At 47.0% G+C, this 25,806-nt stretch overlaps 2 protein-coding genes and 1 long non-coding RNA gene across 8 annotated transcripts in view; 2 read left to right on the top strand and 1 right to left on the bottom strand.

The window, feature by feature from the left end:
- The window catches only part of TNPO3 (transportin 3), a 140,970-nt gene extending 137,150 nt beyond the window's left edge, over positions 1 to 3,820 (top strand). For both annotated transcript variants that reach the window (XM_077126703.1, XM_077126727.1), the window contains 2 exons: positions 583 to 674; positions 2,656 to 3,820. In XM_077126703.1, the coding sequence (XP_076982818.1) occupies positions 583 to 643 (61 nt within the window). In that variant the 3' untranslated portion in view covers positions 644 to 674; positions 2,656 to 3,820. The remainder of the gene's footprint in view (positions 1 to 582; positions 675 to 2,655) is intronic.
- Positions 3,821 to 11,551: 7,731 nt separating this feature from the next.
- Positions 11,552 to 23,813, bottom strand: IRF5 (interferon regulatory factor 5). Of its 5 annotated transcripts, none has more exons than XM_077126753.1 (9): positions 23,721 to 23,813; positions 18,660 to 18,865; positions 14,903 to 15,092; positions 14,461 to 14,516; positions 13,930 to 13,963; positions 13,495 to 13,761; positions 12,888 to 13,280; positions 12,680 to 12,798; positions 11,552 to 12,411 (listed from the first exon to the last, which is right to left on the bottom strand). In XM_077126753.1, the coding sequence occupies exons 2-9, from the start codon at positions 18,852 to 18,854 to the stop codon at positions 12,163 to 12,165; spliced, it is 1,503 nt and encodes a 500-aa protein (XP_076982868.1). In that variant the 5' UTR covers positions 18,855 to 18,865; positions 23,721 to 23,813; the 3' UTR covers positions 11,552 to 12,162. The 5 variants fall into 5 exon arrangements, with proteins under 5 accessions (XP_076982868.1, XP_076982931.1, XP_076983003.1 ...); XM_077126816.1 differs by lacking the exon at positions 23,721 to 23,813 and adding an exon at positions 23,314 to 23,559; XM_077126888.1 differs by having other exon boundaries at positions 12,220 to 12,440; positions 12,680 to 12,818.
- Positions 23,781 to 25,592, top strand: LOC143655842 (uncharacterized). Its single transcript, XR_013162316.1, has 3 exons — positions 23,781 to 23,875; positions 24,060 to 24,304; positions 25,106 to 25,592. It is a non-coding gene; the product is annotated as an uncharacterized LOC143655842 (long non-coding RNA).
- Positions 25,593 to 25,806: the final 214 nt, after the last annotated feature.

Genomic DNA, 25,806 nt, shown 5'->3' with positions numbered 1-25,806 from the left:
CCTTTGGAGGAGAATGAAGAAACCAGGGTACCTAAGTTAGATCAGCTAGTAGAGTTAAATTATCAGAGCCTTAGGTGATTACGTTTGCTTTTTTATTTGGGCCTAGTTTTCTTACATTTATATCAAGGACTTCTACCAAGTATTGGTGGTGGTGGCAGTGGTGGTGTTTTTGTAGCAGCCTACGTTTATTGAATACAGTTTTTTCACTGCCTTATTATTTTTAGCACTATATATATATAGGAACTTATTTAATCCTCAGAACACTTTGAGGTAAATAAATAGATGAGGAAACTGAGGCAAGTGTTGGAAATTTGCCCACTGAGTCAGTGGAGCCATAATTCAAACCCAGGCAGTTTGTCTCCAAAGTCCTTTACTTTGAGGACCACCAAGCTTATAATTATTCTCATGTACAGTAGTTAATTTTTACCTTGGAGTTACAGGAAAATCTGAAGCAGGGAAGAGAGATGATGGAGAGAGCTCCTTGCAGAGCTGGGTCATTTTTCAGTGACCCATTTGCTGTTGCCTATTGGCATATTCTGTCTTTCTCATTAATCAAGAACCTACCTACCTCTTCTTTTCTAGTGCTGAGGAATGTAAACAAGTTTGCTGGGCCTTGAGAGACTTCACCAGGTTGTTTCGATAGCTCACACTCCTGCACTGTGCCTGTCACCCAGGTGAGTGGTACATGGTTCCCTGCTTTTCCCTTGGCTGCCCAGGGGTGCTTGGGGATAGGGATCAATTGTAATACCCATTATGAGACCAGTGCTAGGCTGGAGTCAGGGAAAGACATCACAGTTTGACAGTGCTGAGGTGGAAACAGGGGGCCCTGATTTTCTTCAAACAAAGTAGCCAGATAATTGCCAACTTCTTTCATATGCCATTTTCACCCCCACAAGACAGTTGCTGCAGAATGTCTCAAGAGTTCTTCCCCTCATTCCCTTACACATTTGTAGGATGCTTAGTATATACGATAACAAAAAACTAAGTACTTTTTAACTCGGCTGCCTAGATGAAAGCAGTGTTTACTATAAGTTGGCTGTGACACATAGCATGTATCTGCTAAAAGGCCTTTCAGATTTAATAAACAAAAATGCTTATTCTTATCACATTTGAAATTTGAATGCTAGACTGCTGGTTGTATTAGCTAGTGTTCTCTAGAGAAATAGGATCAGCAGACGATATTCATAAATGTAAAATTTATAAAAGTGTCTCATGTAACCCTGGGGATGTAGAGTCCAAGGTCTGTAGAGTAGGCCACAAGCTGGCAGCCCCGATGAAGGTCTTCAATGAACCCTTAGGAGAGGCTGGCTGACTGAAGCAGGAAGAATGACTGTCTCTTCTGAATCCTCCTTAAAAGTTTTCCCATGATTGGATTGTGTCACTCATTGCAGAAGACACTCCCCCAGCTGATTACAAATGCAATCAGCTGTAGATTTAGCCAATGTGATCATGATTTAAGTCCATGAAATGTCCTCATAGCAACAGACAGGCCAGCGCTTGCCGGACCAGACAACCAGGCACCACCACATGGTCAAGTTGACACATTAATCTGACTGTGACAGTGGTTTTTAACTGAGACAGGCGATATAGAAAAAGAGCTAGCATCTTTAGCAGCCATCTGTGTAATCATCAGTTTTCTTCATATGCTTCCTGTCTCCTGATTCTGAAACAAAGCAAATGCTTAGCTGAGGAAAGAAGGGACTGGGGAATGGAATTTGGGTGCCAATTTCTTGACTGAGAGGAGAAAAACAACTATCTTGTAAATCACACACCCTTTGATATTTTAAGCAGGATTTATTCTCCCAAAAGACAACTCTCTAAACTGAGCACTCAGTGGTGGTTTCTGTGAAAGATGCATTAGGAGGTAAAGTTCAGCAGCACTTTATCATACCAGGAATTACTTCTAAACTTTGATCCTTTATGATTGCATTGGGGACATCAGGTATTACATAGGGTCTATAATAACTAACATGATATACTTCATAGGTTTGTTCACAGATTATATGAGTAAATTAAAGCTAACATTTGTTGATTACTTACTATGTGTCAGCTCTAAGTGATTTATATGTATTAACTAAAATAATCTTCATGTAATTCTCTGGGTTATTGACTATTGTTATTCCCATTTTACAGTTGAGGAAGTTGAGGTTACACAATTTGCCTGATGTCATATAGTAATAGGTAGAGCCAGAATTCAAATGTAGACATTGTGGTAACCCAGTCCTCACTCTTAACCATTCTGCTTAATACTTTCACACAGTACCCTTTCAGTAGAGTGTACATCTGTGTCTTTTAGACTTTTATTAGTAAAAAGAACCTTCTTTCAAAATGAAATCTTACATGAAACCCCAATATTTAAACAGACTGAAGTGGACCTGAGACACACTGACTCAGTCTTTACTCTCCATTTATAATCCTTGGTATCCTCAATGCACTCGGTATTGGAAAAGCACTGAAGATGGTATTTATTAAAGCAGTAACTCCTTTGAAATCACACAAACACACACAAAAAACATTTTTTTTAACTTAAATTCTTATGGCAGAGGCCAGAATAAGGTACCTCAGCAAGATAGAAACTTCTGCTTGAGGTTGATTTTATAAAATGCTTACTATCTCCCAGAGCACAATAGTGATTTTCTTCTCCCCTTTTTACAGCATTGTCTTTTTTAATTAGAAGACAGGAAGAAAACAAAGAACAGACTGTGTCCCACAATCAGAAACCTCCGTTGTGGCAGAGGGGCCTTCACCACCACCAGGGTGTCCCGCCAGACAGGGAGAGACTCCAGCCTTCCAAGGCCATCCTTAGGAGTTCCTGTTTGGGAGTGTGAGGGAAAATCAGCGTGGTTTAAAAAAGATGGCTGCGGCCTGTCCGGCATGGTGGGAGGGAAGCTGGTTTCCTGGTGAACTTGTTTTTTTAAAGGAAAAAAAAAATTCAAGGAAATAAAAAAGGATAAAACAGAAAACAAAAATGAAACCAGAACTGAAACATTCGCCTGGCAGAAATAACACGCACGTACGTACACACACACACATACAAACAGACGTGTGCACGCAGAAAAATAAAAGTACAAACTTTCTGTGAAACTGAAACGATTTACTTAGGGAGAAATGTGGGAATTCAAATGAATGCAATAGCTGCAATTGGAAGGTTCAGGGTAAAGCATATCTCTTAAGGTTTTTTGTTGTTTTGCTCTCTTTCCACCCCTCCCCTATCCCTTTCCCTTACACAAGTAGAAATTTCTCCCACCTTCAACTTTCTTCCTACCTCCAGAGTTTTCAGACAAAGGAGAATAAACAAGGAGCCTGTTCTGCTTTATGTCATGTCAGTCATATCAGTGATACCCAGGACCTGCCAATGGCCAAAATTCATGTATATCCTAATTCTGACCCTATTAAGTCTCTAATCCACTTCTGGTCCACAGTGGGTTGTTGTCATCCTCGGAGAGAAGAGCCAAAATTAGGGTGGGTTAGGTTAAATATGAATGTTTATTCTAAGTTTTAGGTTTTTTAAGGGTGTTTTTTTTCCCATTCATTAATTTTCCTCCCACAGATATGAGAGAAAGAAAAAAAGATGAATATGGGCAAAAGTGTAACGGGGCTGATTGTATTTTACTAAAAAAATGTGGAAATTATTTGACTTCATGAGGGATAGGGCGGGAGAGGGGAGCCCAAAGGAGACCTTAATGTTTCAAAGGAGTGCAGCCCTGCACAGGCATTAGATATGAGGGGCACTGTTCTGTCTGGTGTCGTAGTCATCTCGAACAAACCAACAGCAACAAAAAAAAGAAAAAAGAAAAAAAATAAATTTTTAAAATTAAAACATTTCTTTGTTTTTACTTCCTTTCACTATCATAGGTCTGAAGTGGTACAGCTAGACCAGCTAAGTAAGCAATCTTAGTTATTATCTAATAGACATCTGTGTAAGCAGTGCATTTCTCTTTAAAACGTCAGTGACCTCTGTCCTTGGTACTGTGTCTTTTATTTTAGTTCACCCTAAAACTCCTATGTTATATTTCATCCTTTCATACAACCTCAGTGGGAGAAAGAGTAAGTTACTCCTGCATGTTAAACAGAAGTATGATATATTGTTTCCATGGTAGCCACCCAAATAGATGGTTCCTAGCTTAGAATAATTGGTCTCGCTTTAAAAATTGCTTTATTGATATTTAATTAACATACAATAAAATTAACATACATATTTAAGGTGTATAATTTGGCATCATACACCCATGAAACCCACAACCAAGACAGTGAACATACCCTTTACCACCCAAGGTTTGCTCATACCCCTTTGTAATTCCTTATTGTCCCTCCTGTCCCTCCCATCCCTCTTCCCCGAGCAACCACTGCTCTGTTTTCTGTCACTGTACTTAGTTTGCATTTTCTTGAGTTTACATAAATGGGATCATACAGTATGTTAGAGTAATTGGACTTTGAGTTAATCTTGTCTGCATCTAGTTTGATACACCTGGCAGCGTTACTGACACTAGCATTTTTCTGCCTTGTCTTTGCCATGTCATTTTGTCAAGTTTTTGCTCCTGGGCTTGGAATCCTCAAACTCCAGAGCAATATATGAAATTAATGAACAGTGGTACTCGGGGATTTATTCTCTAAAGAGACATATTAGGTGTATTAGTTAGGGTTCTCCAGAGCAACAGAACCTGCAGGAGATACATGTTGCATAGTTCGGTATGTAAGTGTAAAGGTATTTATATGGGAATTGGTTTATACAACCATGGGATTCCCATAGGGCAGGAATCCCAAATTCCATAGGACGGGCCACAAATAGGTAACTCCAGTGAAAGCTTCCATGAATTCCCTAGGAGACTCTGACTGCCTGAAACAGAAAAAGAAATGATTACTGAAATCATCAGGTCCCTCTTTAAGGCTTTCATCTGATTGGTTGAGACTTCTCTCATGCCTGAAAGCAATCTCTTTTGAATTGTAAATGTAATCAGCCCTAGATGCAATCAGTCGCCTGACTGTTGATTTTAATCCTTGAAATACCCCCAGTAACAATCAGGCCAGTGCTTCCTTGACCAAACAACTGGACACCATTACCTAGCCAAGTTGATACATGAAATTAGCCGTAACAGAAGGGGAGGAAAAAACACTTGAATATACGAGTGTTGGGAATTCATCTGATTCTGGAGATCAACACATTACCCCAGCCATCCCTTTCATTTTCTGGTTAAACCATTAAATCTTTAAGCCTAGTCCAACCCCTAAGGCCTTAGAATAACCAATTAACTTTGCTCTGTTTAAGGAGCTTAATTTCTGTCATAAAAAGTTATATCTAACTGAAAAATAATAAGTGGGAGGCCTGATACTATACTCCCCAGATACTAAAAAGCATGGGGAATGCATATCCTAGTTAAAGTCAAGAATATCTTGTTTGAAAAACAGAACCCTGTCACATTAATAGTGTTAGGGCCTCACTGTGTACTGAAGCATTTTTTTTTTTTTTTTTACTTTTGGGCATGGCAAGGATACCTAAATTTTAATTTAAAAAGGAACTGTTCTGGGTCAGGTACTCATGTAGACATTACATTCCTGCATGGCATTATCCACCTGCAGGTCAACTGATGATGAACTTGAACTTGCCTAAGTCATTAACTTCCTACAGAATTGTCTGTTTCCTCATTTCCATGATTGGCCTAGCCAAGAAATTCTGGTCATGATCACGTTGTACACTAACAACTAAACCTGTTGGGACTATTCCCAGCAAGACTGTGCTAATGAAAAGTGACTTGTAACTTTTATGTATGTGTTTGAAGGGAATGATTATGAAGCTCAATAATTGAGAAGGTGGGATGTATTACATACAGGAACTTGTGCTTTTGATTGGCATCTCATAAATGCAATGTGCATATCCACCTTGTGTGGCCCTGGTTTAACTGAATCGTATGAAAATGAAAGCCAAATTCCAAAGAAGTTATGGAAACAAGATTATGAAACAAGGTGAGCAACACAGAGATGTGCTTGGGTTTTGTTTGTTTTGAGATTCATTATCAGCAAGTGTGAAAGTCGCCTTCCAAAAGTGTTCATCCAGCAAAAGTGGGAAAAGCCATCAGTACCCTTTCCTATTCTCTGAAGATTGAAAAGTTATTAGATTTTTTTTTATGTCAATGAGAAGCTAAGTAAGAAGAAGAAATTTTGAATTCAAGGAAACTATTTAGTTGGGTCATTCTGTGTCAAGGATGAACTTAGTGAGAAGGGACTTGGAGGAAGGTAGGGAGATAAACTGCTAGAGGGACATGTTCATCCCCAATACCATGAACATCAGTGTTCTGAGGACCCAATTTAAAATAAGCACCAGCACAGGCCATCAGAGCAGTTCAAGGATGTGCTTCCATACTTAGTATGTCCTACCAGGCAGAACCCTGGGATGAACAGGGAGAAGTTGATTGTAACATGCACTGGCCTTTACCTCTGGTTTTCTGTCTCCATTACTTCTTTGAGATAGTGCTCATCCACAGCTAGCTACTATAACACAGCGGTCCATAGGAAATAGTAGCCAGGTTGTTTTGGTTTTGTTTTATTTTTAAGAAGTCAGAAAGTAGAAACCCAAGGAAGATTCTCTACAGCCAGTGACCCACCAGGAGTTTGGGGAAGTCAATCCTCCAGTGGTCGCCTAGTGCAGAGAGTTCTTTCAAGCACCCATAATTCATCAATTCTTGGTCTCTCTGCACTACCATTCATCAAGGGTGGCAAACTCGATGACATTCTTTGCTTAAAGGGGACAACAACAGATTGTTAATTATTAATAATCAGTTTCTCATCTGATTATCAATTATTGGGGACCTGAGGACTATGAGACAAATTTTTCAGATTTTCTGATTGTTTTGAGAGAAGCTGAAAATCAGATATGTGACATCTCCTAACCTTAAAGTGTTGGCAACTAATTTCAAACTAAAGCTGAAATAGAACTGCATGGGCCAGTGGGGGTGAGGTGAAGGCAAAAGTGCTACCTTTGTAAATGTCTGAAAACAGTCTAAAGACGAAAGGAACTGTATATAAGCATTGTACTCTACTTGGTAGTTTCTCACAGGGGTGCATTCTGAAACTGCTGTGTTTATATACTGGGATTGATTAAATAAAAGAGATGGCAGATAATAGGAGTCAGGCTTCTTACTGTTAGAGAAGGAGGTTATAGATAAGCAAGGGGGAGGGCTAGAAGGATCCATGTGGTAATGGATTAGAGGTGGAGACAACATCTTAGTATAGTTACAGATGGATAGATATGGAAAATTATGTGTATACATGGGTTAGTATACATGTATTTCCTAGCTCTGCTAAGAGAGCCTAGAAACAGTAATACCCCAGAAGCAGCAAGCGGGCCCTGCACCCAAATCTTGATGTATTTATTTATTTTTAATTTGATTTTTTTTTCAAATCTTGATTTTTAAAACCATTTTCCTATAAAAAGATTCAGGACTCCTTGGAGAAATGGTTGGTTTTAAAGCTGGGTCAGGGAATATACAAGATGAACCTGGAGCATCTTCTAGCACCAGAAAGTAAGAGTACTAAAAAAAAATAATGGGGGCATATGTCAAAATGACGCAGGAGGCTAATAGGGAAATGCAAATCAAAACCGCAATGAGATATCATCATCTTATACCCACTAGAATGGCCATTATAAAAAAGAAAACAAGTGCTGGCGAGGATGTAGAGAAAGAGGCATAGTTATTCACTGTTGGTGGGATGTAGAACGGTGTGACTGCTCTGGAAGGCAATTTCATGGTTCCTCAGGAAGCTAAGTATAGAATTGCCATATGATCCAGCAATCCCATTACTAGGATTATATTCAGAGAAACTGAAGGCAAGGGCAGAAACATTTGCACACCAATATTTATAGTGGCATTATTCACAATTGCCCAGAGATGGAAATAGCCCAAATTTCCATCAATGGATGATTGGCTAAACAAGCTGTGGTATATACATACAATGAAATACTATGGAGCTGTAATACAGAAAGTTATGAAGCATGTAAAAATGGGATGAACCTTGAGGATGTTATACTGAGTGAAATAAGCCAGAAACAAAAGGACAAATACCGTATAGTCTCACTAATGTGAACTAACACTTTAAAGTTAAGAACACAGGTTATCAGGAGATAGAAATAGGGTAGAGATTGGGCATTTGGTGCTGAAAGAATACAGAATGTGTGACAAGACTGTAAAGATTCAGAAATGGATAGTACAATACTATCTGATGATAGCACAATAATATAAGTACATTGAATGAAGCTAAATGTGAGTATGGTTCAGGGAAAAGAGCTGGGTACACGTATGAAACCAGAAGGAAAGATAGAGGATAAAGACTGAGAAGGTATAATTTAGGAATGCCTAGAGGGCAATGATGGTGATTAAATGTACAAATATAAGAATGTTTTTGCATGAAGAAGAAAATGAATGTCAACATTGCAAGGTGTTGAAAAGGGAATGGTATACAGGAAAAAATGCAGTCGATGCAAATTAGGGTCTATAGTTAACAGTAACATTGTAATATGCTTCCATTGAAGGTCATGAAGGCAATATGCCAAAACTAAAATATCAATAAGCTGGGGATATGAAGGAGAGGTAAGGGATTCTTTGCAGAAGAAAAGGAAGTGTCCTCATGTAGATTGTGGTAGTGAAGGCATGGCTGTGTGATTGCACGGGGAACCACTGATTTGTACTTAGGTTGGATTGTACGATGATGTGCGAATAACAGTTTAAAAATGAAAAAAAGTGGGGGGGGGATGCAGGAGCTAACCTGAAAGAGCTCCCAATGACCAGAGTTAAAACAATTTGCGCAACTAAATAAATAAGATAGTATTGGATTATAACGTAAAGTATAAACCACCCACGAGTTTATACTTTATATACTTTATAACCGATAAAATGATTGAATAAATAAGGGAGGAAGAAGAGACAAATCTCCCATACAGAATTCCAAATAACCTTATATAACCTTATATAAACCTCCCACGAGTTTATACTTTATATACTTTATAACCGATAAAACGATTGAATAAATAAGGGAGGAAGAAGAGACAAATCTCCCATACAGAAGAATTCCAAATAACCTTATATAATTACCACTCCCTCAAGGAGGTGAAGCTAACTCCCCATCCTTTAAGCATGGGCTGCCAAGGGGTTCAGTATGGAAAAGGGTTGAAGTGAGTGTAATTTTAAAGAGAGATAACCTGGCAAACACAACCTCAGCTAATCAAGGTTAATGTCATCAATGATTAGTCATGTTGATAGCATGCACCCTTGATATCGTAATGAGAATGACACATCACCTCTGTGGTCTTCCTAACAAAAACCATGACCCCAGTCTAACCATGAGGAAAACGGTAGGTAACCCAAATGAAGGGGCATTCTACAAAAGTCCTGACAAGTACACCTCAAAACTGTTAAGGTCATCAAAAACAAGAAAATCTAAGAAACTGTCACAGAACAGAGCAGACTAAGGAGATGTGACTAAATGTAATGTGATATCCTGGAGGGGCTCCTAGAACAAAAAAAAAAAGATATTAAATAAAAATGAAGGAAATCCAAAAAAAGTACGGAGTCTGGTTTAATACTATATTCATATTGGTTCCTTACTTGTAATACTGTAAGATGTTAAACAATTAGGGAAACAGCGTGAGCTATTTAGGAGCTCCCTGGATCATCTTTGCAACTTTTCTGTATATTTAAAACTTCTAAAATAAAAAGTTTATTTAAAATAAAAATCTGCATAGACCACCTCCTAATGAGAAATGGCATTTTAAACCATACTGAGATTCTATTTTTCACCTTTTGAGTCGACAAAAATCCAAACATTTGACAATATTGCAAAACCGGTGAAACAGGTACTCATACATTTCTGGGATTTTGGCAATATCTACTAAATTACATACATATATATTCTTTGATCCATAAATCTTATTTCTAGGGATCTATCCCAAATACACTGGCAAAAATATGAAAAGAAATAAAAGGAGTATACACAAACATATTCATGGAAGCATTATTTATAACTAAAGATGGAAACAATCCAATCATATTCATTAAGACAGAATATGTTAGGCAACACAACAAAGATGAAATCTGTGACAGGCAAAAACAAATTCTGGAACAAAAATAATGCAATTTCTCCAACAAATAAATTAAAGGAATAAAAACTTAGAAGCAGAACCTATAGATTAAAAAACATAATAAAAACAAATCAATTACAATGTACGGGGCCTTATTGGGGTCCTCATTCTAATTAATTTTAAATTCCCCCAATTGTCTTAACTCTTAACTACTAGAGATTTAGCAAAAGAATTCATTTGTTCACATTAGGTATAATGATTTTATGGTTGCTTTTAGAGATACATGCTGTTCTAGTTTGCAAGCTGCCAGAATGCAATATACCAGAAACGGATGGTTTTTTTAAAAGGGGAATTTATTAACTTGCACATTTACAATTCTAAGGTCATGAAATTGTCCAAATTAAAGCCAAGTTATAGAAATGTCCAATCTAAGGCATCCAAGGAAAGATACCTTGGTTCAAGGAGGCCAGTGAAGTTCAGGGTTTCTCTCTCAATTGGAAAAGGACATGGTGAACACGATGACATCTGCTAGCTTTCTCTCTGGGCTTCTTGTTTCATGAAGCTTCCCCGGGGGCATTTTCCTTCTTCATCTCCAAAGGTCTCTGGCTGTGTGGGCTCTAAAGCTTTTTTCCAAAATGGCTCCCTCTTAAAAGGCTCCAGTGAGCAAGCCCATTGAATGGGTGGAGGCACATCTCAATGGAAACCATCTAATCAAAAATTACCACCCACAATTGGGCAGGTCACATTTCCATGGACACAATCAAAAAACTCCCACCCAGCAATACTGAACGAGAATTAAAGGACATGGCTTTTCTGGGGTCCACAACAGATTCAAACCAGCACGCATGCTGAAATATTTACAAATGAAATGTTGGGGATATGCTTCAAAATAATCTCAGAGTGAGGGCCTGGATGGAAGTATAGATGCAAAAGACTGACCATGAATTGATCATTATTGAAGCTGGTACATGGGGGATTCATACCATTCTTCAAGTTTTGCAAATGTTTATAATCGTCCACAATCAAAAAGCAAACAAACAACAACAAAAGCTTTTCAGGTCAGAAAACCACAACTAAGAGCCAGATTCAAAACATGAACTACCAATCTGCAAGCAGTGTTTTAATATGTTTACTAGCATATGCATACACATGAGTATAACAAGACCATACTGGTCCCAAATGTAGCTGGAATACCAACACTTTCTTTTCTACCATTTCTTATGGAAAAATTGGGATAAAATTTTTAGACTGGGCACACATTTAATAATCCACACGCAGGCTTTAGCCAGCATCCTCCTGGAGAGCAAAGAAAGGCAGCCAGCCAGAACTGACTCATCAGCCTGGAAGGCAGGCCCTCCCCATATCAAGGGCCCAGGGATGGAGGGCAGGTGCTAGAGGAAAGGGCCAGCTGGCTTCAGAAATGGGATCTGGTAGAATAGCATGGATGCAACTGGTTTGGGAAAAAGTAAAGAAACGGACAAATCTGTTTTTAATATTTATTAATGCAAAAATACTAAAATTCTACTTTCTACCCCAGGTTCTTGGACTCTCAAGAAGCAGGGTAGCTGAGAGCCCTAAGTGTCTGGAGTGACACCTAAATACCTTATCTTTCTCAGGAGGAGTAAGATAAGGAAACGAGGCTCCAACTAGGGAAACAACAAGTCAGGCCCATGCCCTGCAGAGACCTTGCTGGAGGAACCTAGCCCACAGGAGTCTTTGGCTCTTTTTGCCAGAGGAAATGGGGGCAGTCCGAGAGTTGCCCACCCTGGGGTAATTTGCCCTATACAACAAGGCACCCTGGGTTGAGGATTTCCTTCCATGCTCACTGGTGCTGACAGCAAATTTCTCCAAGAGTCAGGCATACCAGAGCTAGCACACAAGAGGCAGATCCAGAGGAAGACAGAGCCCTAAAAGCAAAGCTGGTTTCCAGGGTCTTCTCAGTCACTGCAGGGAGCACCTGCAGTGCTTGGGCCTCTCTTCCCTCTCCTTGCCCAAATCTACTGCCGGGAGATGCTGAGATGAGACTGGGACATCTCCACATCAGTCCACGCAGCCACCCAGGAAGCCCAAGATGGTCACTAACTGCAGCCTCATTACTGCATGCCAGCTGGGTGCATGGGCCAGGGCCCCTGGCCAGCATCGAGGCCTGGCACAGGAGGGACCTGCACCACGGGCTGAACCCGCTGCTGCTGTGACTGCCAGATGTGATGTAGCTCCTTGAACTGCTCTACCATGCAGTCTTTGAGGTCTGGGTTTGAGATCTGTAGCCTGATACTATCAGCTGACCAAGAAAGTTCCCCTGAGAACATCTCTAGCAGCAACCGAGCTGCTACTGGCACCACCTAAGGGGAGAAGAGGAGACAGGGCAGGGCTGCCCAATCCAGTTGTGCATAAGGGCATCCACCAGGGGGCAGGGAGCAGACTTCACCCATCAGGACGAAGGGGACCTATTCCTACTTTACCCAAAAGCTACGTATGTGCACTTGACTGAGCCTTGCTTATCTCTGGCAGCCAAGTTCACAGTAACCAAGGCTCCCAGAGCCTCCACCCTGGGGCAAGGCTCAGTTTCCCACAATATCCAAGCCAAGGAAGAGCTGGGGATCAGGGTACCTGTACAGTAATGAGCTTCTTCTCTCGGGGTTTGCGATCAGGCCACTCCTCCCCAAAGCAGAAAAAGATCTCAAACGGTGGTGGGCTGTTGGTCTGGCCCTTCTGAAACAGGATGAGCTCTGGAGTGAGATCAAGATACCTAATCAGAGGCTAAGAGACATGCTCCTGCGTGGCAGGAGGCCAGGGGGGAACAACGTGGGACCCTCACCATTGAGAAAGTGCTCAAGGCTGAAGAGCTTGGTCTTCACCTCCCGCTGGATTGGGTTGGGCCGCGAGCCGTGGGCCGAGGCACAGGGCCCACTCCAGAACACTTTGCACTGGCACAGGCGGATGGCGTACAGGTCCTGGCCCTGCAGCTGGAGGATGAGCCCGCGGTCTAGGACGTCCAACAGCTTGTTGGTGTAGAAGCGCTGCTTGTCGCTCGGGATGTCCTCAGGGCTGGGGAAACGCACCTGCTCCAGGCTCACAGGCCCAAAGAGCTCCACCTGCTCCTGTGTGGCCTCCAGCTGGCTGTAGAAGAGCCGGCAGCCATGCAGGTTGCTGATGGTGAGGGAACACGGTGGCCGACCCCGGTACTGGAACTTGATCTCCAGGTCGGTCACTGCAGGGAAGAGGAACAAGTCCACCCAGGCTGTGAGCCCCAGGTTTCCCCCTTCTGCAGCCCCTTGAACCCAACAGCCAGAGCCCAGACTCGTCAGCTCTTTCCCCTACTCCCCCCACCCAAGGAGTAGGTGCCATCTTCCTCCCTCTTCCCCAACCCCACGGCAGTGCCCCAGCACCACTTTGGCCGAACCAGCCTTCCTGTAGGTCCTTACGGGGCAGCATGTGGGGGCTGATCAGCAGGTCGGGAAGGAGCTGTTCACCCGCAGAGGGCAGGCCGGCAGCCAGGGGCCCCGGCTCCAGGTTCGACAGGACCTTTGGGAGTTCCCCAAAGGCAGCAGGGTCGCCAGAGGGAGGGGCCAGAAAGCGGGGGTCTGGAGCAGGGGGGCCCGGCCCCACAGGCTGCTGCAGAGTGGGTGGCCACGTGAACTCCTCTTTGGGTAAAGAAAAGGGTACCATGGAGGGGCCAGGCTGAGCTGCTTCTGTGGGTGGGGGAGGGAGGCAGAACCCTTGTCACTTCTAGGAACGGCTGCGCCCCAGGCCCAGTTCCCCGCCTTCCTCCAGCCTCCCTCAGCCCGTCCTGGGTACCTATGGCACCCTGTGGCCTCTCCTTATACGAGGCCCCACCCACCACCACCTCCAGGCCCCACCTGTGATGCTCAGGTTTGGTAACATCCTCTGCAGCTGGTGGGAAGACGGCGGCAAAGGAGGGGAGAGGTTGCGGGGAAGAAGGGAGAACAGGTTATTAACTCAATCTCTTACGGGAGCAACAAATTTGAGACCCTAAAGGTACTTTTCTGCTTCAGCTCAACAGGAGGCCGGACCCTGGCTGCAGTCCCAGCCCCTATCGACCCAGGCAGGTCTTTAAAGCACTCAGTGCCTCAGTTTCCTCATTTGTCTTGTGCTAAGCCCAAATGTGAGAATCAGGCAGACAACGCCTGCTGAGCATGTTTCGTAACAGCAACACCCCAGGGAGGTACAGGGCACTGACTCTGCTCCTCCGTTCAGAATCCCGAGAGAAGAGACTGGGAGAAGAGCAGAGGGCCTCAGAGGCCGGGGCTTGTTTAACCCGAAAGCAGAGGAGGGCGGCAGAACGCTTCCTGCCACAGGCTCCGGCCCCACCAGTGGGGTGGACAGCAGGACGAAGAGCAGCCCCTGCCCCTGGCCTGCTCTGCATTCACCTCTTCCTCTTCCTGCTCCTCCCCTTCGCCAGCGTAATCTTCGTTGGGTTGTGACTCTGCAGAGCAGGGGAGAGAAAAGAGAATGGAGCCCTAGGTAAGGAGGAGGAAGGCTGCACCAAGAATCACAGGGCCCTCTCCCGGCCCCTGGCACGCAGCGACCTTACTCGTAGCTGCCCGGAAGCCAGAACATGGGTAGGGTGAGGAATTGGGACGCCCTCCATGGGGAAAGACTAGTTCTGAGGCTGACCCTAGTCTGATCCCACAAATGTCCTGCTTCCTGGCCATTCCTGGGAGCCCTGGGTTTTAGGAGCAAGCAGGAGCCCCGGCACGCATGTCTCAGAGCACTGCACGCTGGAGGAGTCCTGGACCTCCCCAGCACCCAAGAGGTCATGGCTGGGGGGGCCAGGGCTTCGGCAGGTTCACACAGGGCCAGGCAGGATACCTGTGGGAGCAGGCCCATTGGAGCAGACCTCGTAGATCTTATAGGGCTGAGGCGGCATGTCCCGGGGCCCGTCGTAGATGAGGCAGAAGTCCCGGCTCTTGTTAAGGGCGCAGCGCAGGTTGGCCTTCCACTTGGCAGGGTCAGCCTCATCCACTCCCTCGGTGTACTTCCCCGTCTCCTTGGCCCAGGCCTGGGCAGGAAGAGAAGGCAGCGACCACAGAGGACCTCGTCCGCTCCCTAAAGCTAAGGGAGTCACTGCTGTGCACTGAGACTATTAGCTGCTCACTGAACCTTGCCCCATCCCAGCGCCTCCTTCTGCAACACGGGTGATAGGGCGCCAGCCCTTCCCCAGCTCTCACTGTTCCAATAAGCTAAACAAAACTCAGGTGCTTTGAGGGGCATGGGTACACAAGGACTCTGGGGACAGCAGACAGGTGCAATCTCCAAGGAGAGCAGCATAAGGTAGTGGATTAGGGAGGCAGACCGAGTTTGAGTCCAGAACCCCTAGCCAGCCCCAAGCCAGGGGCAAGTCACTGCATGACTCCTGACCTCAGTCTCCCCATGAGAGTGAGCACCTCACAGGGCGCTCACAGGGTGGAAGTAAAGACTAATGGGGTGAGTACCCGTAAAGCACTCCGAACTTGTGCCCCCAGACCGGAAGAGCACCGCATTTAGTGGCTGGTATTATCTTTTGGGAGGGCAGCCTGCTGCGGGCAGGATTACAAAAGTCTCTATGCTTTTTCCCAGCAATTTGACTTGGAGGGAGTTAGCCTACAGATATACAAGCATCCACCCAAAATTATGAACAGAATGGTTTTTTGGCAGGACTCTGCAGCAGCAAAAGATCCTCAACAACCGAAATACCCATCCATAGGGGACTGCTTAAACTATGGCCATCCATAAAATAAAATATGGGTAGCAAAAAAAAAAAAAAAGAAGGCGAGAGAGAGAGAGAAGGAAGCTTTTATATACTGACATAACATGCAGACATCTTCTATAAATATTAAGGGCAGAAGAGCGTACATACATACATACACCATTTTTTTCAAGAGTGGAGGAAAGATAGGTACAAATTTGCTTGAAATACACAGAAACATCTCAGAAAAGATAAACAAGAACCCAATAACACTAATTGCCTCTAAGGAGAGCAGTGTGTCCTGGGAGACAAGGTTTGGAGGGAGATTTTTCACTGTAAATCTTTTCATATCTTTTTAATTTTGACTTGTGTTCTTTTAAGCCTGTATTCTTATTCAAAAATAAGAAATGCCTTTTCAAAGTTTGAAACGGTAATGATCAAGTATAAAGATTAAGAAATATGTGTCTAACACTTTAAAAATGTGCTCCCTTTGATGCAGCAACTTTTAACTCTGGGAACAAATCCCAGTGAAACAGTTTAGGATGTGTAAAAGGTGAGAGTTTAAAGTTAACAGGTCAAGGCCTTGATTTTGAGGCTTTGCTCTTATGAAACTTATTTCTAAAGCAGAGAAGCTAAGAAAGAACCTCTTTTGTTGATAAGATGTGGCCTCTCTCTCTCTCTCTCTAAGCCCAACTCTGTAAGGAAAATCATTACCCACCCCTCTAAGTGGGACATGACTCCCAGGGATGAGCCTGACCCTGGAACTATGGGATCAACCACACCTTCCTGACCAAAAGTGGGGAAAGAAATGTAACAAATAAGTTATCAGTGGCTGAGAGAGTTCATAAAGAGTCGAGAGGCTACTCTGGAGCTACTCTTATGCAAGCTTCAGCTAGATATGGCTAATTACCACAGTTTGCCAAAAGCCAACCCACATCATTCCTGCCAACCCTAAAGGCTCTATCTGAGCTTCTACAACAGTTTCATGCACTAAGTTACACTTTCCAGAAACCTATAACCTCCAGGTGGTTTCTAGGCCAGGTAAGTCCCAAAACCCAGAGGCGCCAGTCTCTCCAAGAACATAAGCTAGTTCCATCCCCCATCCCATACTGTCAACACCCATTTACAACATGAAAAGGTTAGAATGGGCATAGCCCAAATACCCTAAAGATTGGGAGAAGGATTGAAGGAGGAGTTATAACTGAGAAGACTGGATTTAACAAATGAATGTGACTGCTGAATCATATTGATATTTCTTTTAGTTTCCAGCGTCTTGAAGAAGCTGGAAGGAAAAACATAAAATTATGGAACTGCAACCCATATCAAACTTTGAAATCTATTCTGTAACTTTTTGTTAAAATGTACCTTGAAAGGTATTGCTTTTTTGTATATGTATTATGTTTCACAATAAAAAAAAATGTTAAAAATATTACAAAAAAAAGATGAGCATTCAAATTCTGTATTTAAGTTCTTGGAGCTATTGTTCATAATTACAATACAAATGTGAAAGCCTTTAAATGTATCAAATATATTTTTTAAGCCAAGAAATAATTAACCAAATTCAAATAATAGAAGCCTATGTTATTTAAGAAACAGTTTTAAAAATCTACACCAACCATAGATTCAAGGGAGGTCGGAAATATGACTACCTGGACAACTAAAACTGAAATAAGTTTTCTTAGAATTTGAGTAAATGTCACAGCTAAGGGGAAATTTCCCTTTAAAATTATGACACAAAGAAAATGAGAAATATTTCAGAGTACTTAAAGTAATAGAAAATTATTCTTAAAAAACATGTTACTGCGATTCGCTCAAATATTTAAGAATAAACTTCAGTTTCTGAAATGAAAAACAACCAACCAACAAAAAACTGGCGTCATGCTGTATAGCCACTTCTGACACCTGCTCTCTTTCACCTAATGTTATATGGTGATTAGGTCTTTGACATTTTATAAAAAGAATTCTTTCCTTTTTTTTTTTTTTTTCAGTAGTAGTTTACCCTATAGAATGAATTCCTGATTTCATCCCGCCGGCCACAGTTTTAAATACAAAATTTTGAAAGAAAAAAAAAGGTGAGGGTTTAGAGAGTGTGCATGGTGGCGTGGCTGTCAACACTGAAATACTAAAAGCCACCCTAAGTGCCCACAGGTTGAGGACTGGGTGTCTAAACTGTGCTAGACCCCTCCAACAGACTATTAAGCAGTCACTAAAAGTGGAGTGGACATATGTTGGAAAGAAAAGCTGTTCCTGATATAGGGTGGAAAATGCAGGTTATAAAGCAAAATATATGGTTTTACGTGATGCAACTGTGAACCAGTGATTGTACGCTTCGGATGGTTTCTCCGCTGTTGGAATATAGCTCAATAAAATTACATCAGGAAAAAAAAAACTACTGCATTTCCAATGTGTTTATTATGCACTTTTGATTGAATAACATACCAATGCCAACAAATGTTTTCAGATTTATTATCAACAAATATGTATATATGGTCAGATTCATTTTTGCATTTCATATACACAGAAAACGGAATATTAATTTATTTTACTGTATTAACTTTAAAAGTGGATACCTCCCCTGTGTTAAAATTATGAATAGTGTTCATCTAAGCTCATCTGCATTTGTACACTGAACCTGTTCTCATGTGTAATAAGAACAAAGTAATGAGACAAGCACAAGGGGTGGGCAGTAGGGGCTACATTTAGGAAGGCCCCGCAGCGCTCTGGGGAGCAGGTTAGGGAAGGTGTATCCTCTGGCTGTGCCTTATCACACCTGGGGCCGCCTGCAAAGGCTTCTGGGCCAGTGGCCCAGCTTGGAGGAGGCCTGGGGGAGCGAGTCCCCCTCTGGGCAGGGCGCCTGAGAGGTCTGGGCGGCGGCCCAGCCCTGGCTCGTCTTGGGCTTACCTTGAAGATGGTGTTATCTCCGTCCTGGCTGGGGCCGTGCCGCGTGGCATGGCGCCAGGGAATGTAGAAGTATTTCCTTTCCCCGTTGACCCACTGAAGCCCTGGGTAGTGGCAGCTGTTCACCTGGGCCACCAGCCAGGGCTTCAGCCGCACCCTGCGGGGTGGTGGGGGAGCCCCAGGGGCGGGCTGGTTCATGGCCAAGGAGTCTGCAGGAGAAAGCGAGAGGGGACCGTCAGGTCCACGGCTGGTCACTCCCTGCCCCAGGTGGGTGTCGGGGGCATCCAGGGGCCAATCCCCAGCTGTGGGCAGTTAAGGGCTGTCCTTTCTTCCCAGCCTGGGGACCTGGAGTCTCTCGAGCATCAGTCCAGGAGTTCAGGGCCAATGCTCAGTCCAACCCATGGCTTTCCTGTCACAGGGTCACTGCATCTGTGCTTTGTGTTTTGTGGGGGCGAAGGAAAATAGGGGATTTACAAGTGGTAGTGGACACCCTTTCCCCAGCCGGGGCATGTGCTATGAGTGTTGGCTCCTCACCACGCAGCACAGCCCTCTTTCCCAAAGAAGTGCCCTCAGCATCCTCACCCCGAGCCTGGGCCCACCCCGCCACTCTTAGGGGCACAACCCCCAGCCAATGGCTGACTGACATCGGGGCTCAAAAATCCAGACCCCTTCTTCCAAGATGGGGCCAACTAGTGCACTGGCAGGATGAGGCTGAAGGCTGGAGCCAGTCTTCAGCTGATCCCACATGCTCGCTTTGCTTTTTTTTCTCTCCTCCCCTTGCCCAGGTCCTTGGGCCTCAGCACTGCTGAGGACTGAGCTGTCCCACTCTCCACCCCCTCCTGACACTCAGCAAGTAAGGAACAGAGGGCTGAACCCGGGTGAGAAGCCAGGCTGCCTCCCAGCCAGGGGACACTAGTTTCTGGGCACATCTCAGCGTGTAAAGCTGGGTACGCGGCTGCCCCCAGGGGCCAGACTTCGCTCTTCCTTGGGAGTCCGCTCTCCTTGGAGGCCCCACCGTAAGGAGAAGGGGTGGTGGTGGATGAGGAGGCGTCGGGATGCGGTGGGCAGGGGCATCCCCAGCCTTCTGCCTGGAACCAGGGTGACGTGAAGACATGTGCCGACCTGTACCCGGTGGAGTGGGCACCCCAGCCCAGCCTCCTCCCACCCCCAGCACTCCCACGTCACTCCTGATAGCACCATGGGTGGCCCTAAACTCTCTCTAGTAAACTGAGGGCTCCTGAGCTCTTATTCCACTCTGCACTGCCCACCCACCACATTTACCCCTTCAGGCAGGCAGACAACTTCCCAGTACTTCCTTCCTCACACTTCCGCTACCTCTGGGCATCGCACCCTGCCTTGCGCAGGACCAAAACAGGACTGAAGAAATACCAGTCAACTGATAGACCCCCGGGAGGCTGGAAGCCCTGCTCCCTCCCGGACCCTCCTCTGCCTCCTGGTGGGAAGGGAAAGTTAGAGTTGGGCAAGACCAGGCCCCAAAGGAAGGCTGTCAGGACTGTGATTCTGGCGAGGTCCTGGGGGACAGGACTGTCGGGGGAGGAACAGCTGAAGGGAATGGGCTTCAGATTGCCTAAGAAGACTTGGTGGGGTGGGGGGTGACACTATCCTTAACATCTGAGGTACCACCGGGGGGACAAAGGGATTAGCTTCGGAGTCAACGCCAGGACAGCGGGCAGCTATTAGACTGAGGCAGACTTGGCCCACGGTAAGGAAGAACTTCTAAGAACTAAAGCCACCCAACCGCAGCCTGGACGTGTGAGGCCGTGGGCAGCTGACCTTTGGGGGAACTCAAACCCTAGCAGACTACCACACCTGTCCCGGGTGGGAAGCTGGCCAGAAGGACATCTCAGGCCTGGACTCTCCTCTGTGGCCCCAGGCCTGCCTTGGCCTTGGAGTACTGAGCCTGTTTCCCCTGAAATCCTCTGCCTGGTACTTTTCTGGTACTAAGTATCATCTCCCCAGAGCTCAGGAGGCTCCATCTGCTGGTCTCCCCTCCTACTAGAGTCCAGCTCAGCTGTCAGGCACCTGTGAAGGGTATGGCCAGCCCCTCCCGGGCCCAAGGCCCCAAGCGCTGGGACGGAAGAGGGTGGGAAAGCTCCCAGGCCTCAGAAGGCTGGGGGCTCAGTTCCCCTTTCTGCACCAGCCTCCACCCAGCCCCAGGGGAAATGAAAGTAGCCAGACGGGACAACAGGGAAACCTGACTCACTGTGAGCTAGGAGAGGGAGGGGGCGTGGAGAAAATTCACAAGTGGGTCCCCAAGACCAAGTGCTGAATCTCTCACACCCATAGCAAGACCCCCAAGCTTGCCTGAGATTCATTTACATTTAGTGTGGCGGGCTGCAGTGTAACTTTCTACTGAACACCCCACCCAAGGACCCTGAGACACCTGGGCCCTAGAATAGAGCGCTGACGGTCATCAGAAGCAGGCAATGCTGGCTCAGTGGGGTGGACAGCAGAAAGCACTGTGGACACAGAGGGAATAGCTCCCCTGATGACCCACCCCCACTTTACTGGCTCACCCCCGGGGCCCTGCCCACAGCTGTGTGAGTGGGCGGAGTGGCCCCTGAGACTAGAAAAGCACTTTTCTGTCCCCTCCTGCCCAAGGCAAGGAGGAACTCCAACGCCAAGTCCAGCTGCCTGGCCCTACACTGCTGTTGAGTACAGAGCAAGATTTCAAAATTATAATGCTCTCCTCCCCGGCTGAGAGCTGCAGACCCTTCAGGTAACGCAGGGCTGGAGTATGGAGAAGGGGCCCCCACAATAAGCCTGGCCGGGACAGAGGGAGGGTTTGCTCAGCATGCCATAGAAGGCTCTTCCGCCTTGAGGGTTTAGCCTGCAGCCAGGTCCACGCCAGCCTTACCCTCAGTAGGGCCAAGCTCAGCAGCAGGCCCCCAGGCAGGCTTCCTTCTGTTGGGGGGCCGGGAAGAGTGGAAGAGAAGGCGTGGATGCGATTCAGACCATTCTAACTTTAGAACATCCATGAATTCTGAATGTCTATGCCTTTATGCCCCTGTCCCTACTGATCCCCTCCGGATAGAAACAATCACTCAGACTCCTAGAAAGTGCCAGACCCTAATGCCACAGCTCTCAGAGAGTCCAGTCCTCCAATGTCCCCCTCCCCACTGCTGAGAGGAGGGCCTTATTTTTAAGCAGAGGGCGTGTCTGCCCTAACCCCTTGACAACTGAAAGGGTGAGCCTTCTCCAGTAGGGGTTTGGAAGATTGGGGTGATATTTATGCAGCCCCCAGACCTAGGTTTGTGGATGTGAACCCTAAAAATGTGGGGCAAACCAGGAGCTGCCCCACCAACTTGCAAAAAAAAAAGAAAAAAGAAAGTTAAAATGTATGTGGGCTGCTGAGGCCAGGAGGAAGACCCCACAAGTGAGTCAGTCCATGAAGGACCTAGAGGGACAGCCCAGGAGCCCCTGCTGGGGTGGGCAACCCCACAGCTGCCTGAGTCCCCAGAAGGCAGCCAGCCACTTGAGGAACTGGAACGCAGTGGACACGAGGGCAGAGGAAGCTCTGCAGCCCTCCCCTGCCACTCCCACCCCTGGGTCACATCAAGAGCTACTGAGTTCAAGGAGAAGACACGGGGGTCCCTGTAGCAGGTGCGGCGGGAAATCCCGCCCCACGCCCACGTGACCGGGCCACACCCTGCCCGACCCCCACCGACCCCGCAGTCCCAACAAGCTGATGAGGCTCTGCGGTAGCAGATGGAGCAGAAAGAAGCCTCCCTCGGCTTCCTCCCAGGGGCCGGGAGCGCGAGGGGGAGCCCCAAAGAAGGGTCTTTGGCTAAAAAAGCATGGGTTCCCAGTGCCTCCCTAGACTTCTGCCAGGGAGCACCTCAACACTTACAGCCCGAGGCCTGAAGACTGAAGGGGGGTGGGGGAGGGACGGGTGGCCGTGGGGGGGGAGGGGGTTGGCAATCTCTGCCTCCGGCTCTCCCCACCCGCCCCGCCTGCGTCCTCTTTGGTCCGGATCACCGTTTCCGTCTCGGGGCCCGCGGGGAGCCCTCGCCAGGCCCGGCTTCGGTCGCTGCCCCCGCAGACTCCGGCCCAGACTCCGCCCGCGGCGGCCGCTCGCCCCTCCCGGGTCAGCCGGCGGGGCGACTCCCAGGGCCCTGGCTTCGGGGCTGCCCTTCAGAGCGCTCGTTCCGTTCCTCTGGCTGGTGGGTCCCGGCTCTGTCGCGCCCACGACGGCGGCGAAGCCAGTAAGGCCCCCACCCCCACCCGCAGGGACCCGCTCCGTTCCCTCCGGGTCCCGGCCACGACTGCGCAAGGGAGGCGGCGCACATATTCGCCACCTCCTCCCCCGCAGCCGGCTCATTCTCCTCCACTTTTAGACTTGATTGTTTCGTTCTTAAGCTCGGGGTAAGGACCGAAAGAAACTAGCCCAAGCAGTGCGCGCCGTGATAATTTTCTACTGCGAAGAGGGTCAACGCCTCCTTTTCTGGGCCACAAGTCAAAGAAGACCTGACACCGTCTTCCCACAAAACCTAAACCCCTGCCGTTGGGGCTGCTCTCCACGGCTTTAAAAGGTTCTCGGAGGAGGAACGCTTTAAGCTTAACCTCCTATCCAAGAGACTGGGGGTGCCCCAAGGAATGGGGAGAGCACTGAACTGGGGAGTCGGGCCTCACTCACTCCAGCCCAGTTCGCCGGGCCTCGATGGTCCACACCAGACTCCTGCGGGGCGCGGCGTTGGCGAAGCGGGGGGTGAAAAGAGGCAGCGCTGGCGCCCTTGACCGCTCTGCACTCCAAGCAGGTCGGCACCGAGAGGTCGCCCTGGAAGTCACCAGACCCGCGGGGCGCGCCTCGAGGTGCGGGCGCCCACAGTCAGTCCAGCGCTAGGCGGAACTGGACGCGGCCGGCTCAGATCCAATCCCCTGCCCGCCGCCGGCAGAAGCCCAGGGAGCGCGGGCCACGGTCCCGGCCGGAGGAGAGGGATGAGCCGTAGCGCTGGCACCGCTCCAGGCGCCCCAGGGGCGCGCCAGGCAGGGGTGCCGAGAGGAGCGCGCGAGGTGCGGGGGCGCGCGGCAGCCGGTACCTACCTTCCCGCCGTGCGCCCGCGTGGCTGCGCCCGATAGCACCCGCCGGGCGCGCGGCCGAGCTGCACCCTTCCAGAGTAGCGCCTCCCGCCGGTCTGCCCGCCTGGCACTTCCGCATCGCGTCGCCCCCGCCCCTGGGCCGCTGCCGCCGAGCCTCTGTGCGTCCGCAGCGCCCCGCCCCGCCCCACGAACACCCGGGGCGCCCCCGCACTGACCCCCAGCAACCCCCGACCCTAGCGGATCGTGGGGCCAGCCCGCCCTTCCCCTGGCTCCTGCCCAGGGTCTCCGGGGAGACTCCAGAGAGCGCGGTGCCCTGAACAGACCACTGGTCTCCTTCGGCAGGTCTGGAACCGATAAGAAGTCATTTGACAAACCCTCCCGCTGCACTGTTTGTTTAGCTGGGTAAGGAGCTTATCCAGCCAGCCCTCACCCTCCGGGAGCTCAAAATCAGCCGCAGACCCGGGTCGTTCACGCAGCCGCGTACGAGGGCATCCCGTTCCACCAGCGCCCCTTACCAGGGTCGCTCCCACGCCAGCGCCCCGCTGCTGGCACTTGGACCTGAACACCTACTCCTGATGTGCCTGCAGGTGGGGATCCCGAGGTCACCCTGTCCCTTTCTAATCCTCAACCCGGAACCTGCCTCGTCCCGGTTATCCCTCGTTGGGCCTTCCAGGGTCCGTGGCCTCTTTGTTCACCGCTGCCTTCTCACTTTTGACCATCCATCCACCTTCTGAGTGCTTTTCAGCTCTATAAATGGGCCTTGCTCACCGGCTTTATTCCTTCTGGAACATTCTTCACTTTGGAACTCCACCTCTGCTTCACATTTTCTGCTTCGACATCACCTCCTCCTGGAAGTCTACCTTGACTTCTCCATCAGATTCCGTAGCTCTAAAGCTCATTCTCATTAATTTGGCGTGATTTTAATGTCTGATTTCCACTCGACTCGACTTACTCAGGGGTCTCAGGCCTTTCTTTTCACTGTCCATTTCCTATAGTAATTTTCTTAAAAAAAATAATTTTAAATGAAGAAAATTTCCAAGTTAAGTGGTTAAAATTTTAATAGAGTAGTATTAGATGGTGAATTTTGATGTTCGCTTTCCTCTCCCCTGTCTCTCTAGGAATACTTTGTTGTCTTACCCCTGGTCTATCTTAGTAACATTTGGTATGTGTTGTCTTTTTGCCTTTCTTTTCTTTACTCCCCTCTTTGAAGCCCTAATAGAAAATGGAAATATGACTGTATACATTATTTTATTTTTCATATCCTGGGAGTCTTGCATATGGTTTAAAATGTGAAGTGTCCTCTGAGCCCCGCTGGGTCCCTGCCTCACCAGGTGCCTGGAGCCCCACACCAAGTCTGCAAGCTCAGTAACATCATTTCCTTTTTGCAGATGAAGAATGAGATTCACAGGACCTGCCGAACATCACTTAGCTGGAATGCAGGAGAGATGGATCAGCAGGTGATAGTTGCTGGGATGGAGCCTGGATCAAAGGGTGTGGATATATGGAAGAAAAATTGATTAATTCTTTCCTAGTTGGTGTCAGGGTGATCTCTTTGAAGAACTGAGTAAGAAGCAGCTGATACAGAGCTTTCTAGGTGGAGAAAACTCTTTTTGATGACGTTCCTCAAACCAAGTTTGATTTTTAAATCTCCTATTGGAAAAGTGTGTCCTTATTATAGAAATACTAGTTGAAGGTGAGCATGTTATATTTGTTTTAGAATCTTCCTGCCCAAAGTGGTACCTGGCTAGGCAGTAGATTACCTAGGAGGAGGTGAGAAAGGCAGAAGCCCTACCCTCAGCCCCTGCATCCTGAACCAGCATCTCCAAATCAAAACAAAATTTCCAGGTGGTTCAAATGCACATTAAAGTTTGAGAAGCCCTGAACTAGTGTCTGCATTCTTTTTCTTCTGGAAGTTTATGATCTGGTGCATTTTGCACTCTTAGGTCTTACTGTCATTCAAAAATGTCCTCTTCTTGCAAGCTCAAGTGCACCACTCTTTCTTCTCCCTCGTGGTCCTTTTTTCTTTATTGTAAATACAGCTTTGAGATATATTCATATACCATACAAACCATCTGAAGTAAACAATCAC

The sequence above is a fragment of the Tamandua tetradactyla genome, chromosome 1 (assembly GCF_023851605.1).
Source record: "Tamandua tetradactyla isolate mTamTet1 chromosome 1, mTamTet1.pri, whole genome shotgun sequence".
Lineage (NCBI taxonomy): Eukaryota > Metazoa > Chordata > Mammalia > Pilosa > Myrmecophagidae > Tamandua > Tamandua tetradactyla.
This window is presented reverse-complemented; position numbering and strand designations above follow the sequence as displayed.